General features: G+C 45.5%; 1 protein-coding gene across 1 annotated transcript in view; it reads right to left on the reverse strand.

Annotated features, from left to right (window-relative positions):
- Positions 1-489: 489 nt before the first annotated feature.
- LOC112415716 (ubiquitin-like modifier-activating enzyme 1) overlaps positions 490-15,364 on the reverse strand; it is a 21,460-nt gene continuing 6,585 nt past the window's right edge. Inside the window, exons 4-26 of the mRNA XM_024768867.1 lie at positions 15,023-15,084; positions 14,794-14,928; positions 14,046-14,152; positions 13,724-13,814; positions 13,476-13,608; positions 11,513-11,610; positions 11,287-11,433; positions 10,981-11,163; positions 10,763-10,867; positions 10,592-10,672; positions 10,105-10,260; positions 7,472-7,637; positions 7,153-7,349; positions 5,426-5,490; positions 5,009-5,204; positions 4,273-4,347; positions 3,963-4,149; positions 2,124-2,212; positions 1,820-1,912; positions 1,505-1,696; positions 1,093-1,194; positions 888-988; positions 490-729 (exon numbers count right to left, since the gene is read on the reverse strand). Coding sequence (XP_024624635.1) covers positions 594-729; positions 888-988; positions 1,093-1,194; positions 1,505-1,696; positions 1,820-1,912; positions 2,124-2,212; positions 3,963-4,149; positions 4,273-4,347; positions 5,009-5,204; positions 5,426-5,490; positions 7,153-7,349; positions 7,472-7,637; positions 10,105-10,260; positions 10,592-10,672; positions 10,763-10,867; positions 10,981-11,163; positions 11,287-11,433; positions 11,513-11,610; positions 13,476-13,608; positions 13,724-13,814; positions 14,046-14,152; positions 14,794-14,928; positions 15,023-15,084 — 2,897 coding nt within the window. The 3' untranslated portion in view covers positions 490-593. The remainder of the gene's footprint in view (positions 730-887; positions 989-1,092; positions 1,195-1,504; positions 1,697-1,819; positions 1,913-2,123; positions 2,213-3,962; positions 4,150-4,272; positions 4,348-5,008; positions 5,205-5,425; positions 5,491-7,152; positions 7,350-7,471; positions 7,638-10,104; positions 10,261-10,591; positions 10,673-10,762; positions 10,868-10,980; positions 11,164-11,286; positions 11,434-11,512; positions 11,611-13,475; positions 13,609-13,723; positions 13,815-14,045; positions 14,153-14,793; positions 14,929-15,022; positions 15,085-15,364) is intronic.

The raw sequence follows: 15,364 nt of genomic DNA on the forward strand, positions 1-15,364 counted from the left end.
GTACATGGGCCTCTCACTGTTGTGGCCTCTCCCGTTGCGGAGCACAGGCTCCGGACGCGCAGGCTCAGCGGCCATGGCTCATGGGCCCAGCCGCTCCGCGGCATGTGGGATCTTCCTAGACCGGGGCACGAACCCGTGTCCCCTGCATCGGCAGGCGGACTCTCAACCACTGCGCCACCAGAGAAGTCCCCCCTCTATTTCTTTTTAAACAGAGAGGACAAAGGAAAAAATTGCAAACCAATGATTTACCAGAACAGTTCGATTTAATCTTTTCTCATAAGCTTGGATGTGAGGTGAATTCCATGCTGGTGTGGACAGGCTGAGCCTTTTGTATTATCACCTGAACCTACAGAGCTAAAGAAAGGCTGGTCTTTCTCACAGACAACAGGGTACGGGCCTTTGACCAAAGAAGGATATGACACACTTGGATTAATAACTCTTTATTAAGAATTCCAACTCCAAACATTAGAAAGCAGCAACAACAACAACAAAAAGTTCTCAGAAGAACTTAAGGCTCAGCGTTGGCCACAACTATGAGAGAAACGGAAATAGACTGACTTGACTGAGAATGAGGTAGATGGGTGTAGAGGGGATCAGCGAATGGTGTATCGTACATAGGGGACCTCCACACCCTCGCCGCTCTCGTCGTTGCAGCACAGCTCAAGCACCAGTGCTTGAATGTGGTGTCCCAGCTTTTGCTTTGATACTCGTCTCACTATTGCTGTCATCCTGGGGTGAGGAAAAAGAGGGTCAGGGAAGTAGAAAGAGAGGAAAGGACTTACAGAGACAACTAAAGTAAGGAGAACAGTGAACATGAGTCGCATAGCTAGCTGATGATTCCCACCCCAGGCAGGACCTGTTTCTGCTTGCCCACTGGCCCAACTCACGGCTGATCCAACCATTCCTTGAGCTTGCTTGCTGTCATGAAAAAGGAGTAGAGCATGGATCTACCTTGGCACAGCATGGTGATCTCTAACTTGTGCTCTGTCTGAAGAGGGTGGAAAGGAGGAGGGGCAACAGTGTCACTGGGATGGACAGTACCAGTAACCTGGGCAACCACCACCACAGGTGCAGTGAGTGAAAGGGCCTTACCTTAAAGTAGTCAAGGAACTGCTTGAGGGTCACCTCTTCACCATTAGGCTGAAGCCCCTGTACCTCAAAGCGATCCCACAATGTCCTCTGCTGGTTATAGTACTGTGGGACAAAGCACAGAGTAAAGCACAAAGAGTAAAATGGGAGCAAGCCCAGATCATATGCTCCTCTTTATTTCACAAACATGCCAGTTCCATTCCTACTTTGCACAGGTTCAACCAATGAACAAAGGATACACAAATTTAAAGAAAGCCTCTCACCTGGTATGATGAAAACCGGAGCCAGTTCTACGGAGATAAGATACACACAACCTCTACACACACACCACACACACACACACACACATACACACACACACAGCGTCACTCACTGATGGGCAACACCAAAGGTTTCTGTAAAAGCAAGCCCTTACCTGGTGACGGTGTGGGGCAAGGGGTTCAGAGAAGCTGAAAAAGGGCAGGGCCAAGTTGATGAAGCTGTTCTTATAGGACTCAAGCTGTTGGTGTCCCTGCACCACCTTGTACAGCTCCAGACATGCAAGGCCAACTATAGCTGCTGTGGTTGTGGCAATGGCTGGAATGATCTTCCCTGCAATCAACTTGCTCTGTAACGCAGAAGGTGATGAGCAGATGTAGTTGTTAGAGACGTTCAAGGTCTACAGAAGAGGTCAAATGTGGCAGACTCGAACTTGGAAAAGGGTGCAAGCTTAGGTCTAGACTATTGTTACCTTATGCGGGTCAGCAGGGGGAATGTTATAGTTCTCCGCCCGGAGACTGGATGCAGCCACAACGAAATCCATATGAAAGTTGCTGTCATCATCCTATTGTGAGTGGAGACAGAGGAAGAACAGGAGAGACAGAGTTAAAGGAAAAACAGGTTTCCTGGATACTGGGGACTGAGGTATATTCACCTCAATTACCTGCCCAGACCACAAAAGATAACTGGGCCATGTGGCAGGCCTGTAATCCCCACAAAAGCTTAGGATGGCTCAGCCCATCCTCCTATGCTGTTGAAGGTCCCCATCACAGCACCTTCTCAAAGTTGATGGGGTACATCTTGAACCCAGGGAGGCTCTCTGGGCTGGGCAGCATGGCCTTGAGCTCCTGCAGGCGGTTATCATCTGCAGAAACGGAGGTCATAATACATGTTAGTCCTTAGATACATGTTAGATCCCAGGACAGGGTCGAGGTGAAAGCAGGAGTCCAGGGTGTGGCAGAGATAGGATTTGAAAAGGAGAGACATCGTGGGAAAGAGTAAAAGGAAGGGGGAAAGACAGGGCAGAAAACACCTCAGAAAAGAAAAAGGCAGACAGGTGTGTGGGACATGGAGATATATCTAGAGACACTGATGGAAACATATCAAGCCACTAAGAAAGGATGTAGACAGCAGCACTAATCATAAGAGGTAAGAGGTGAAAGCAACAGAAGTTGTTCGCTGATGAATGAGTGGATAGAACAACGTGATCTATCCATCCAATGAAATATTAAGCCTTAAAAATCCATTCAATGAAATATTAAGCCTTCCAAAATAGAAGTCTACTATATTTAAAGACGGTCAAGATGGTAAATCTTTTGTGTTTCTTACCACAATTTTTTTAAAAAAAGGATGTCAACGAGAACATAACTGAAAGAGAAAGACAGAGAGAGAGAAGGGGAGACATGAAGGAAGATATAAGGGGAAACAGGAGACAGAGGGATAAAAGATACAGAAAGGGGCACTGGGGGAAAATGCACAGACAGCAAAGAAGAGAGTAATATGAAATGGGATAAACCTGAGAAAATTTGAAGAGGGAGACCAAGGGAATAAAGGTGAAGATTAAGAGAATGTACAGAGAATGAGAAAGTACAAAATACCTGAAAGGGAGACACGTAGGGAGATATATAAAGAAAATATAAGAGGAACATGAGAGAGTAGTTATTTGGGAAGGGAAATGCGGGAGATATATGAGGAGGGGAGACATATACAGACGAAGAAATTGAAGCATATATACAAAGAAGACAAAATGTAGAGGAAGACTTACAGAGCATGAGACAGGATAGGGGAGAGGGAGGGAAATTTGAGTTGGGGGGTAGTTATAGATGGAGAGATGAGGAGGGCTACCTAGAGAGGGAGATGAGGAAAGATATATGGAGGTTAAAAATAGGGTAGGCCTTCCCTGGTGGCGCACTGGTTGAGAATCTGCCTGCCAATGCAGGGGACACGGGTTCGAGCCCTGGTCTGGGAGGAGCCCACAAGCCGCGGAGCAACTAGGCCCGTGAGCCACAACTACTGAGCCTGCGCGTCTGGAGCCTGTGCTCCGCAACAAGGGAGGCCGCGACAGTGAGAGGCCCGCGCACCGCGATGAAGGGTGGCCCCCGCTCACCGCAACTAGAGGAAGCCCTCACACAGAAACAAAGACCCAACACAGCCAAAATAAAAATAAATAAATTTAACAAAATAGGGTAAAGAGCATACCAAAGGAAGGTGGGGAGGAGGATGAGGAGATCTATAATGAAATGAACCAGGGAAGAAATCAAGGCAGAGAGACTACTGGTAAAGATCGTATCCATTTGTCCCTGCATATGGACACAAAAAGAAACACAGGAAAGAATAAAACAAAGCGAACACACACACAGAAAAGACATGGACAGCTGGTGCACCTGAGAGAGAAAGAGTGGGAAGAACAAAGTAGTAGCGCATCAGAGAATTTGCCTCAACCAACCAGCCTTATTTTAAATTGGAAGAAGCAAGCACCAAAGGACAGTGTGGATAAATCTCAGGCCTGAGATCTCAGAGCAGAGCCAGTGGCAGAACACAAGTACAGAGGAGGCTTGCATAGATAGGTGATAAGTAGGATGCTAGCTCTAGGCCAACTAGTTAAACACCCTCACCAACACAGGAAGTGGTCTGCAGCTCCCGGTCAGAAACGTGGATCTTGACACCAGACTTCGGGGTGAACTCAGGGACTTGCGCAGACTGAATGAGTATGGTCACAGCAGCTCGGTCCTGAGAGCCCCTCAGCCCATAGGTCTGGGCAAACAGGTTGGCAGCAGCTATCACGTAGTCCAGATGCAGGGGCTAAGAGAAGGCAAGGTATGGAGGGGTAAGCATATCAGTACTCACCTAAGGAGCCGCAGCCTCCTTCCCATCCACGTACCCACATTGTACCCGACTGTAGGAGACCCGAGGGAGGAGACTTACATTTCTGACATCAAAGATGAGCGGGTGTGGACAGCGCTTAGGCCCATACCAGAAAGGGGCTCCTGAGCTTGTAAGCTAGGAAAACAGAACGACTTGGGGGAGTGGGACCTGAGAGGAGAGGTCTTTCTGGTAATTGTGACTCCTCATTTTCAAGTCCGGAAGTCCCAAGTTGGTATATCGCTGGGCACTCACTTTGTGCCAGACACAGAGCTATTTATGAAACTTTTATGGATTGCCAGGCATGTAGTAACATGATTAATTTATTAACTTAGTAAATATCAATTCGCCCTCATGAAACTCTCATGAAATTAGGTCACCATTATTCCTACGTCCTACGTGAGGATACTGAGGTACAGATAGGAAATACATGATTAGTCCCAATATCAAATGCAGTTGAGACTTGAACCCACCTAGGTCCTGTGCTCTTAACACCTAAACTTCTCTTCTACAATCTCTATAGGCCTGACTGGGAATCTGGAATGACTCCTCTCATATCTAAGGGAAACAGGTACCAAGTATCTCGCTTGAGAGAACAGGGATGGGCAGGTAGAGGAGAGAGGTCGGGAGGAACAGGTCTTTGACCTCAACAATCACTCGCTTAATCATTTTATGAGATCTCTGGGATTTGGTGGGCTTGCCACAACTGGATTAACTGCAGTGAATCCTGTCAGAAGCGTGTAGCAAACTGCTTCCAGTAAGCCTATTCTGACAAATGGACCCCACGAGAGTGTAATACCAGGTTCGGAGGAAGGTTGTGCAGCAGCTGCCTGATGTTGTTGGAGTACTGGCTGTGCCAGTGGTAGTAAGCCCAGGTCACACAGTCAGCCCACGTATATGGCCGCTGAAGCACCAGGCTGCGCTGCACAGCCTCCAGCACCTCCAGGGGCTGGCTGCCTGCCAGGTGCAGTGTTTGCTCCACAAACGTTGAATCTCTATCAAGAATTAGAGGGGACACAAACTCAGAATTACACAGTGATCCCAGAGTGAGCTTAACTCCATGAAAAGTCAGTGCTGACTCCCAAAGTTATAAGGCCCAAGGAATCATTAGTTTATTCGAAAAGTAGGCCAGGTCCTAAGTGTTACACTGGTTACAGAATGCTCTGACTGACAGGCAGGAGACAAGGTGAGCGAGGATTTGGACAGACCAACGCACATTAGGTACTGGTCGACGTTTTCGGCTGGCTGCTTGAAGAGACCTTCAAACTCATCCCGAGCCCACTGCAGACAGAGCAAATAAACACTACGTGGGTTATGGGAAACAAATAAGTTTCTGTAGGCATTAGGAACACCATCAGGAAATACACCAAATAGGAAGAGCATGGCTGCTATGGGAGAACAGAGGAAGGAAGCCCTCCCAATGTGGCTCCTCAAACTTGTCAAAACCCCACCACTTCAATTTAAAAACCAATGATCTTAATCTGGGCAGAGGTTAACACACAAGTGTACATTCATGCAGAATTTATTAAGATGTACACCTTACCCTAGATATGTCATGCCTCAATAAAAGAAAAAGTTCACACCAAGAATAAAACATGAACGATCTCTATGCAGGTTCTGGGGACTGGGCAGCAAGTACGATAGAGGTTTGCCCCCTGAGAACTAGGAGGTCGATAAATAGTCACTGGTGAAGTGATCTGGAGCGCCTTGATGCTGGAAATCCAGGTTCAAATGCCAGCTCTGCCACAGTTTTGTGACCATCAGGTATATCTTCACTTGTGTATCCTCATTTCAAAAACATACACTGTAACAGTAAAACTACACCTCATGGAGTTAATAGGAAATAAGCAAACATGTACACATTTAAAGCTTACTTTGAAAGTCACAAGGACAAACTGAGTGTAAATGCTTCACAGAAGTCCTGTGAGAGTTACTACTATCATTCCAATTTTACAGATAAGGAATCTGAAGCATCAAGAGGTTAAGTCCAAGGGCACGTAGTATATCTGTTTTTAAAGCCTTTTTATTGGCCTTTCTGCATGCTGGGTAGAGAGAAACACAGTAATAGAACCATAACCTAGTACAGATTTTATATAGAGAGAAATGAACACACACACACAAACACATCTCTTTCTCTCTCCGTCTCTCTGTACCTACACACACACACAGACACACACACACACACACACACGCACACACACCCCAACATGGGATGTATGGACAGGGAGAAAGATACATGCTGAACTGAGTCCACAAGTATAAACTCATCCATTCTGGAAGGAAAAGTGACACACTGAACTGTTACTGCTCATTTTCTTCCTGTCCCCATACTTCCTAAACATAGCCTCAAAGACTGCGTTAAGAATCATTTTGATAAAATGATGGTTATTTGTGGTTTGAAAGGGGACTGTAATTAGGGCCAAGTTCTGAGGGCCAGTTAATGGGGTGCTTTTACTTTGTCAATCTACATGATAGGTATGCTGTTCTGTATGTATGTGTACTATATAAACACAACTATGCTGACAAGCTATTAAACATATTTTGGGAAACAATTAGAAAATTAGTCCTAAAACGGACTTAATATTAGAGGTATTTAAATAACTAGCAGAGATGATATTAAGTTAATTTTGTTCAACAAGAAAATAGTATCCTGTATACAAAGGAAAGTACCCTCACTTTTTAGATATACACTTCTTACATAAAGTACTTTACATGGTATAAATAATACTTCCCTGTATGTTTCCAAAATAAAAATTTCAAGTTAAAAAAAAATCATTTTGAAAAGCCTAGGCTGCTAGGTTTAAAGTGAGTGAAGGAGAGTTACAGAGAGGGCAGATGTTACATACACTGAGGCTTCATCATCTGAATAACAAGAGTTTGGCATCTGAGACACTGTCCAGGTACCTATCCGTTCCACCTCTTTCTCCCTGCAAGGCTGATCACCTGCAAAGTGTGCTCGACGGCATTCGGGAAGTTCTTCAGTGTGCAGATGGGGATGGACTTCTCAGGAGGGTCCTGCCTGGAGCTGTATGACTCTGTCAGGAAGGGGATAACCACTTGCACATTACCCTTGGTACCCAGTGTGCCTGACTCCAGAAGTGGCTTACGGTAGTACACACAGCAGCGGTCCATATACGTGCCTGTGAGAAAGTTGCAGCAGGTGAGGGTGGGGAAAATAACATCAGGATAGGACACGGTGACACACACTCCCTAAAACACACACATTACTCTCCCGTCGTCCTCACCCACCCCCAAAACTCACGGGCATCCACATGGTTCAAGGCATTGGCCACACCATCCAGGTTTTGGAAGAAGTTATCATCATACACATGCTCTGTGTGAGGGCCCACACAGTTCTGATGGCTCATCACCCAGATGTGTGGATTTATCTGGCTCACAGCTGCAGCAGCTGTATCAGACTTCAATTTCTGGGTAGGGATGGAGAAACAGAACTGTCATTCATATAATCACCCAACAAAACTTTACAGAGCTGTTCTGAAAACTGATTTACGTAATGATGCACAAGACCTAGGCTCTGAGGTCAGGACGCTCTGTGGTCTATGACAAATGCCACACAGCTTGGGCTGGGACAAATGGGGAATGGGGTGAATAAAAAAGGAAAACAGTGATACAGTAGGAGACAATGGCTTGAGTATCTGTTCTTTTGTCTACCTAACATCCATTGTTGTTTCTAGTTACTAGCACCCAGAGTTGGAGTGCATTCACCCAAAGAAAACCAAGGTCCTCTGAACTTACGAAAACAAAAAGGATCCTCTGAAAGTCCAAGTCAGATCACATTCCTCTCCTTCTCAAAACCCTCTGTTGATTCCCACTTTCACTAAGGGTGAAATGAGCTGGTCCCTATTACTTTTACAACCTTCTCTCTTACCACGGTCTGTCTCTGTCTCTATTCCTTAAACACAGCAGGCATATTCCAACCTCAGGGTTTCGCTCACACTGTTACCTTCACCTGGCATACTCTTCCCTGAGATTTCTTCCTCTTCTCGTATATCATCTTTAATTCTCTGTGGAAATACCACCTTTCCAATGAGGATTTCTTTTACCACACTGCAAACCACCCTCTCATGGCACTTCCAGTTCTTTATCTTGTTTTTCATTCTTGCCCCTACACAGTATTTTTCACCTTCTTATGTTCTAACCACATACTGTGCTATTGTATTTATTATTTGCTGTAGCAGTTGCCCAAAATAACGATCTTAAAAAGACGTTGTTTTTTTTTTATGTGATGCACAGCTATCAAGATTTCCTACATTAGACATTTAAACTCAGAAAATGTTAAAATATTATTACTCCATTTAAAAATGGAGGGGCTTCCCTGGTGGCACAGTGGTTGAGAATCTGCCTGCTAATGCAGGGGACTCCGGTTCAAGCCCTGGTCTGGGAGCATCCCACATGCCGCGGAGCAACTAGGCCCGTGAGCCACAACTACTGAGCCTGCGCGTCTGGAGCCTGTGCTCCGCAACAAGAGAGGCCACGGTAGTGAGAGGTCCGCGCACCGCGATGAAGAGTTGCCCCTGTTTGCCACAACTAGAGAAAGCCCTCACACAGAAACAAAGACCCAACACAGCCAAAAATAAATTAATTAATTAGTTAATAAAAATGGAATGATTCCATTATATAGTACAAACTTTATGAAAAAATCTCCAACACAAAACTTTAATGACAGGAGTCAAACTGTATTTACAGTTTTGCAAATTTAAGTTCCATAATATCTTGGAAGATAGCTGAACTTTCATTACCTACTGCCTTTAATCTATTACATGGCTTGCTTGAAAGATGTGAGGGATATCCAGCCTTACAGAAAAATGTTTCAATAACATTTTCAGATGACTGTTGATATTTTTCAAAAAGTACATCAAAACTCGACAAGTGATAGTACTTTAAAGTTTAGTTGCAAGGTGAAATACTGAATCCACATCAATAGCCACTGTCTTTCTCTGTATTTTGAATGGTTCTTTAGTTAATGCACAATTCTGTATCATCATGAATTGGTCTGGTCATTTGGAAAATACTGTGTCTTTGGGTTAGGGACAGCCTCCTAGAGCAGAGTGGAAAATTACCCTTTCACCTGATAAAATGAGGATAGAAAGGACATGTCTTAGTATTCTTAAAACAGTTGTAATCTTTTGGACTTGAGGAAAGAGTGCTGCCAGCCTCCACTGCATTTGAGAATCTCTCATTTACTATGTCTTCTCACTAGACAAAAGCAGAAACCGTTCTTTTGCTATCTTATATATTCTAACTGCTTAAGTAGTACCTAGTAGTTGCATGATAAAATGAAAGGAAAGATAAACACTGGGCAGGCAAAAATAACACTCAGCTTTACAGAAGACTTCCCAGATAGATCCCTCTATAACCTAGTTTCTATAGTTCCACATTAGCCGTAACCAAAAACCAAAGGCAAAAACGTGGGTGGGGACAGGTGTAAACTCACAAATGAAAGATGTCATAAGTTCTCAATAAACATCTGCTGGAAGAAAGACTGAATGGTAGAGAAAAAGAAATAAGGGAAGAACTGAAGGAAAGAGAGAAACAAAAACGTCCTAAGGCAGACCCCGGGGGGGGGTGGGGGGGTGGCCCGCCCCCCTGCCGATGCAGGGGACACGGGTTCGTGCCCCGGTCTGGGGAGATCCCACATGCCGCGGAGCGGCTGGGCCCGTGAGCCATGGCCGCTGAGCCTGAGCGTCCAGAGCCTGTGCTCTGCAGCGGGAGAGGCCACAACAGTGAGAGGCCCGCGTACCACACACACACACACACACACACACACACACACACATGCACACAAGTCCTAAGGCAATAAGACAGATAACAAGAAAAAGACAGGAGAAAAGTGAGAAACAAAGCTCAACCACTTACCATGTCCATTCCGCTCACCCTGATATCCCAAGGCCGGAACAGAAACTGTCGACTCAGATTGGATTTTTCTATGGTGTCCATGTCTGTAATGGTGACTGCCCCACCCTCCCCGCAGCCTAGCCCAATCATGGCAAAGTTCTTGAGCAGCTCACAGCCAACGGCCCCTGCACCCACCTGGGAGGTGGCCAAGAAGAGAGGCAGAAGATGGTTAGGGTCACTGACCTAACAAAGCCACTCATCAGTCCTCACTCTCTCTGGAGATGGCAAGAGGGGTAAGAGGATCTACTACTGCATATTTAAGTCCCAGGGCCATAAAAATTCATGGTCATCTAAGGAAAGAGGCACAAGACTGGGGAATAAAGGACCTGGTATGAAGAAAATGGAGAAAGGGATGAGATGAGGGTACAACCAAACACCCTCCCTTGTAAGCCAAGAGGAGACTCCAGAAGAGGTGGCCAGAGGCTAGGGGACATAAAGGTAGATTTTGACCAAAAGGATCTCTCACCAAGAAGTATCTCTGCTTGCCCAGCTTCTCTTGCAGGCCGGAGCCAAATACAGCCACCTGCCCATCATAAGGGTGCTGGCACTGAGTCATGTGAAGGGAAGAGAGGGTTAGAGAAAAGGCACCTTAAAAAGAACCACAATAATGCCTTCTCCATGGGCCCCAATCACATACTGGAAGGCACGTGTCCTCTGTAAAGGCCTCTTGGTCCTCAGGGAGACACTCAACGGCATCAAAGTACAGCCACTGCATAACAGGCATAAACTTTCCAGAGCAGGCCTGAGGAGGGGGTAAGAAAGAGGAAGTGATCACTGGTTAATCAGAGCTGGACAGCAAGCAGCAGGGCCAGGAAGGAACCTGGCCCACTCCCAGCACTGTCCTTCTCCACTCGCACTGAGCTTCATAACCTCCTGGGCAGCCACACCCCCAATGAAGGAATTTATGGGTGCCAGATCCCCAGCAGCCACATAAGCCAGCTTCCGGATGAGGTCTTCATCCAGACTCTTTTGCTGCACTGCTGGCAGAGCTTGAGCATTCACAGCCTGTGCTAGGGTCACCAGTTCTCTTGCATCCTCCTGGAAGGAGAAAAAGAACAATCGCACCACTGTGGGGAGAGGGAGAGGTAGAAAAACTAAATAGATGAAGAGGCATAGTGGAGCTTTGGTTCAAGGACCTGGCTGGCCTGCCCACCCATCTACCTCATTGTGGGGCCGAGGGGGCTGGCCATGCTGGGCACAGAACTGGTGCAGGGCCTGGAAGCCAATGTGCAGCTGAGGAGGGCGGGAATACTTGGCAAAATCTGTTATCACGAAGTCTGGCTCTGCCAGTGAAGTGGGCAAGGATTTCTGTGGAGAGCAAGATATCAGAATGAAAAAAGTAAAAAACGTAGAGAACCCTACAGCACACCCTCCTGCTCATACTCACAAAGCTTATCTCCTTAGTTACTTTGACCTGACTGACAACGCCTCCACAGACATAGTCAGAGAAATTGGAGGTATCATAGATACTAAAGGTGTAGGGACCTGGGAGATGAACAGAATGAAGGGTTATCTCAATTCATTCCCTCCCAAGACCAACAGCACTATCAAAACAGGAATGGGAAAACCTCCCACTCCCTTCCTCCCCCAACCCCCTCCCCCATACAGTGGGAGTTTGGAGTTAACAGATGTAAGCTATTATATACAGAATGGATGAACAACAAGGTCCTACTGTAGAGCACATGGAACTCTCTTCAGTATCCTGAGATAAACCATCATGGAAAAGAATATGAAAAAGAATGTATATATAGATAACTGAGTCACTTTGCTGTAAAGCAAAAAGTAACACAACATTAAACATTAAATCAACTATCCTTCAACTAAGAAATATAAATAAGGTATAGCACATCACAAAAAAACACAACGCTGATTTCTTCAGACAGCACAGGTACCCTATGTCTAAATGCCACTCTAGGGAAAAAGAAGTAAGCCCTGAAAGGACCCAATGGCAGCTACATAATTTCTCTAGAACAAACTCAAAAATATTAAAGGAACACAAAACGCAACTCCAAAAAACTAACATTCACAATTACCTTCCATCCATCAAAACTTACCAGAACACGGATCTGTGGCTTTAGTTTTCATCAAATTTGTAAATTTTTGGCCATTATTTCTTCAAAAACTCTTTCGGCCCACCCCTTTGTTGGGAATTTCTTTGACATGTGAAATATATTTATAATGGTGGTTTTAATGTTCTTGACCAGTGCTTTTACATAACAGATGTGATTAACAAAATTAACACACAAGAAAAAATCAGGAGATTTAACAAAGTAGAAGAAACTATCCGAAATACAACAAAGAGTGGGAGAAAAAGACAAGAGTCAAGTGGCTTAATATACACGTAATTCGCATTCTGGAAAGAGATAATGGGGTGGCAGTGAGCTGCGAAAGTAATATTTTCAAAAAAATTTATGGCCAGAAATTTTCCCAATTCGATAAAACTATAAACCCATAGTTAATATAAATTTAATAAACTGCGAAAGAGACATGGAGAAAACTATACTAATGTATATCATAATCCCATTGATTAAGATCAGTGATAGAGAAAATAAGCACATTAGATACAGAAAAACAAGGATAAGAATGGCAGACTTCCTGTGGAAAAGAAGGCAGGAGAGACAATAGAGCAGTATCTTTAAAGCAATGAAATCTAAAATGCTACACTCTGTAAAAACAACTTTCAAAAACACAGGCAAAATGAGATTTCAAGCATTAAAAAGCTAAAAGAATCACCACCAGCAGACCCCATTCCACAACATACGTTAAAGGCTTTCTTTGGCAGAAGAAAAATGGCATCAGATGCAAATCTAGAGCCACAAAAAAGAATACTGGAAATGGTGATTATGTGGGTAAGAATAAGCTTTCTTAAATCTTTTCAACAATGTAACTGTGAAGTCAAAAATAATGTATTGAGAAGTTTATGGCTTACACAAAATATACGACGACAGCAAATGGTGAACCAGAAAGTGGAAATATTTTGTTGTAAGTTTTTCTTTAATATGTGTGGTGATGAAGTATTACTTAGAGATTGTTATACTATACATTCTAAAACGGTTTAAAGAAAGGAAGAGATATAGTCAATGGGCCAAAAAATAATAATGGAATCAAATACTAGTGGTATAAACCTTTTCTGCCTGTAGCTCAGTTCACATGTCCTTATTAAGGCTACCTGGACACACCTCTTCTAAGTCCCAAGTCAGATTTCAGAGAGGCATCTCCTCTTGGACTTTGGTACAAGTCAAGACTACAGATATGTGTCACCTCTTGGGCTGTGGGTCAGCCCACACCACAGGGACAATTCTCTCTTTGATCTGGGCAACCATTTCTTGCCCCCCGCAGTCTTGGCATACCCAGGACTTTGATCTCTAGGGGAGAGATGCCATTGAGTTCATTCATGCCCTGAACTTCCGTGAAGGAAACGAAGTCACCCCTCTCAAACCCGTGTCGGGCCTCATCCAGGCAGGTTACAACACCAGGGTTGTCCTGGTTGGAAGAGAAGTAAAGAAAGCCTCAGAGGTGGGATCAGGGTACCAGGAGCATAAAGGAGGACTATGGCTACCCACATGCCTGCCAGAACCCCTGGGGCCAATCTCCTTACCTTGGTAACCACAGGAATCATAGCACTGAGAGGCTGCTCCCCATTGGAATCCATCAGGATCATCTCCTCTCCAAAGTCACAGAACAACTGCCTGTAAAAGGACACAACAGGACTGGTGCCTGAGACCCTTAGACATAGTGAATACTTCCTAAGAAAGCTTAGCCATCACCGCCCACAATCAGTGCTCGTGCCAACTGGGGAGAGGTGAACATGGAGAGTGGAAAACCTGGTGGGCTGAGAGTAGCATTACGGCACTGGGAGCCAGGGGGTCTTAGCCTGGGCCTGGGAGGAGTTGGGGGTAAAGGCAGAAGCAGGCGCTCACCCAAACAGACCCCGAGTGTCTGCCTTGACCAGCATGATTCCACGGCTGTGACAAAACTCACCCACCCGCAGCTGGTCCTCCAAAGGAGAGTCGGTAAGGACCACCACCTGTAACAAGAAGGAAGCTCATGCAAAGGGACTGGCATTGGGGTGAAGGGAAATAAGAAAATAAAAGAGAAAGGCAGGCCAGGGGTTGGCAGAATGTCAGGACTAAAGCTTATTGGTTCAGACCTTTTCTACAACTATTTACAAAGTATGTGTGTCATACTCAGTGAGGGTAAAACTCAATGAAGAGAAATATGAAACCCCACACTATGACAAGAAAAGTAAAGCAGTATTAGGAGGATGGAATTTGAAGACCAACTAATTCACTTATTTGAAAAACACCCATTCCTGCCTGCCTACAACCCTGCATGTCCTGGGAGTCGAACAACGAGTCACAGTCTGCTCGCAGTTAACGTTTGGGTTTATCCCCAAATCCTACACTCATTTGCTTCAATTCTCAAATAAAACAAAACAGAACAAAGCAAAGCCTGCTCAGCGATGATTTGTAGGGAATCTTTGAATTCCCTTCCTTATTCACCAGGATAAGTTCCTACTGCTGCATCAGGAGCTCCAGTGCCCAAGTTCTCTGGGAAACCCCAGGGCAAGCACCCACAGGGCTGGTCCATTAAATAAATACTGAGCAAACCAACCAGGAAAAGGATCTGAGAGTGTAAGTCAGGAGGCAGGGTGATGCTGCAAAGTACCTGGAAACCACTAAGGAAGTCATCAACAAAGGCCCCAGCGTAGGTGGTGACGGGCACAGAGCTGTTGAGTTCAGCAAGGCGGGGCTGTGATGCCTCAGCCCGGTTCTTACCGATGTCCTCCTCCCTTAGGTAGAACTACAAGGAGGTACAAGAAGGAAAGAAGTGAAGTGAATGCAGACACCAGGGGGTTTGGTGCTTGGGCAAGCGGAAGGGATACAGGAACAGGTACCTGGGATGAGAGGTCAGCCCACTGGGCAGTGCCCTGGTCATGACCGCACCAAGGATGATGTTCTTCGCAATCTCCACCCCTAGGCCCCGAAGGCCCGACACCAGCACAGTGGAAGTCTGGAGATGCTTCATAACCTCATGGCCCAGGACATACCTGCCAGATTTGAAGGAGACTCTAGGTCAGGGCTTGGCCCACACAACTCTGTCCTCTCTGTGCCCCCCTCCTGCTTCACATTCCCAGGCTCAGCCATACTCACAGCTGCCGGGAGTAAAGACCCTCATCTATGTCTGTTGCACTGCCTGTTTTTGGCATTCCCTAGGAACGCAGGGGAAAAGAGTTTCA

The sequence above is a fragment of the Neophocaena asiaeorientalis genome, unplaced genomic scaffold (genome assembly GCF_003031525.2).
Source record: "Neophocaena asiaeorientalis asiaeorientalis breed wild unplaced genomic scaffold, Neophocaena_asiaeorientalis_V1.1 scaffold846, whole genome shotgun sequence".
Classification (NCBI taxonomy): Eukaryota; Metazoa; Chordata; class Mammalia; order Artiodactyla; family Phocoenidae; genus Neophocaena; species Neophocaena asiaeorientalis.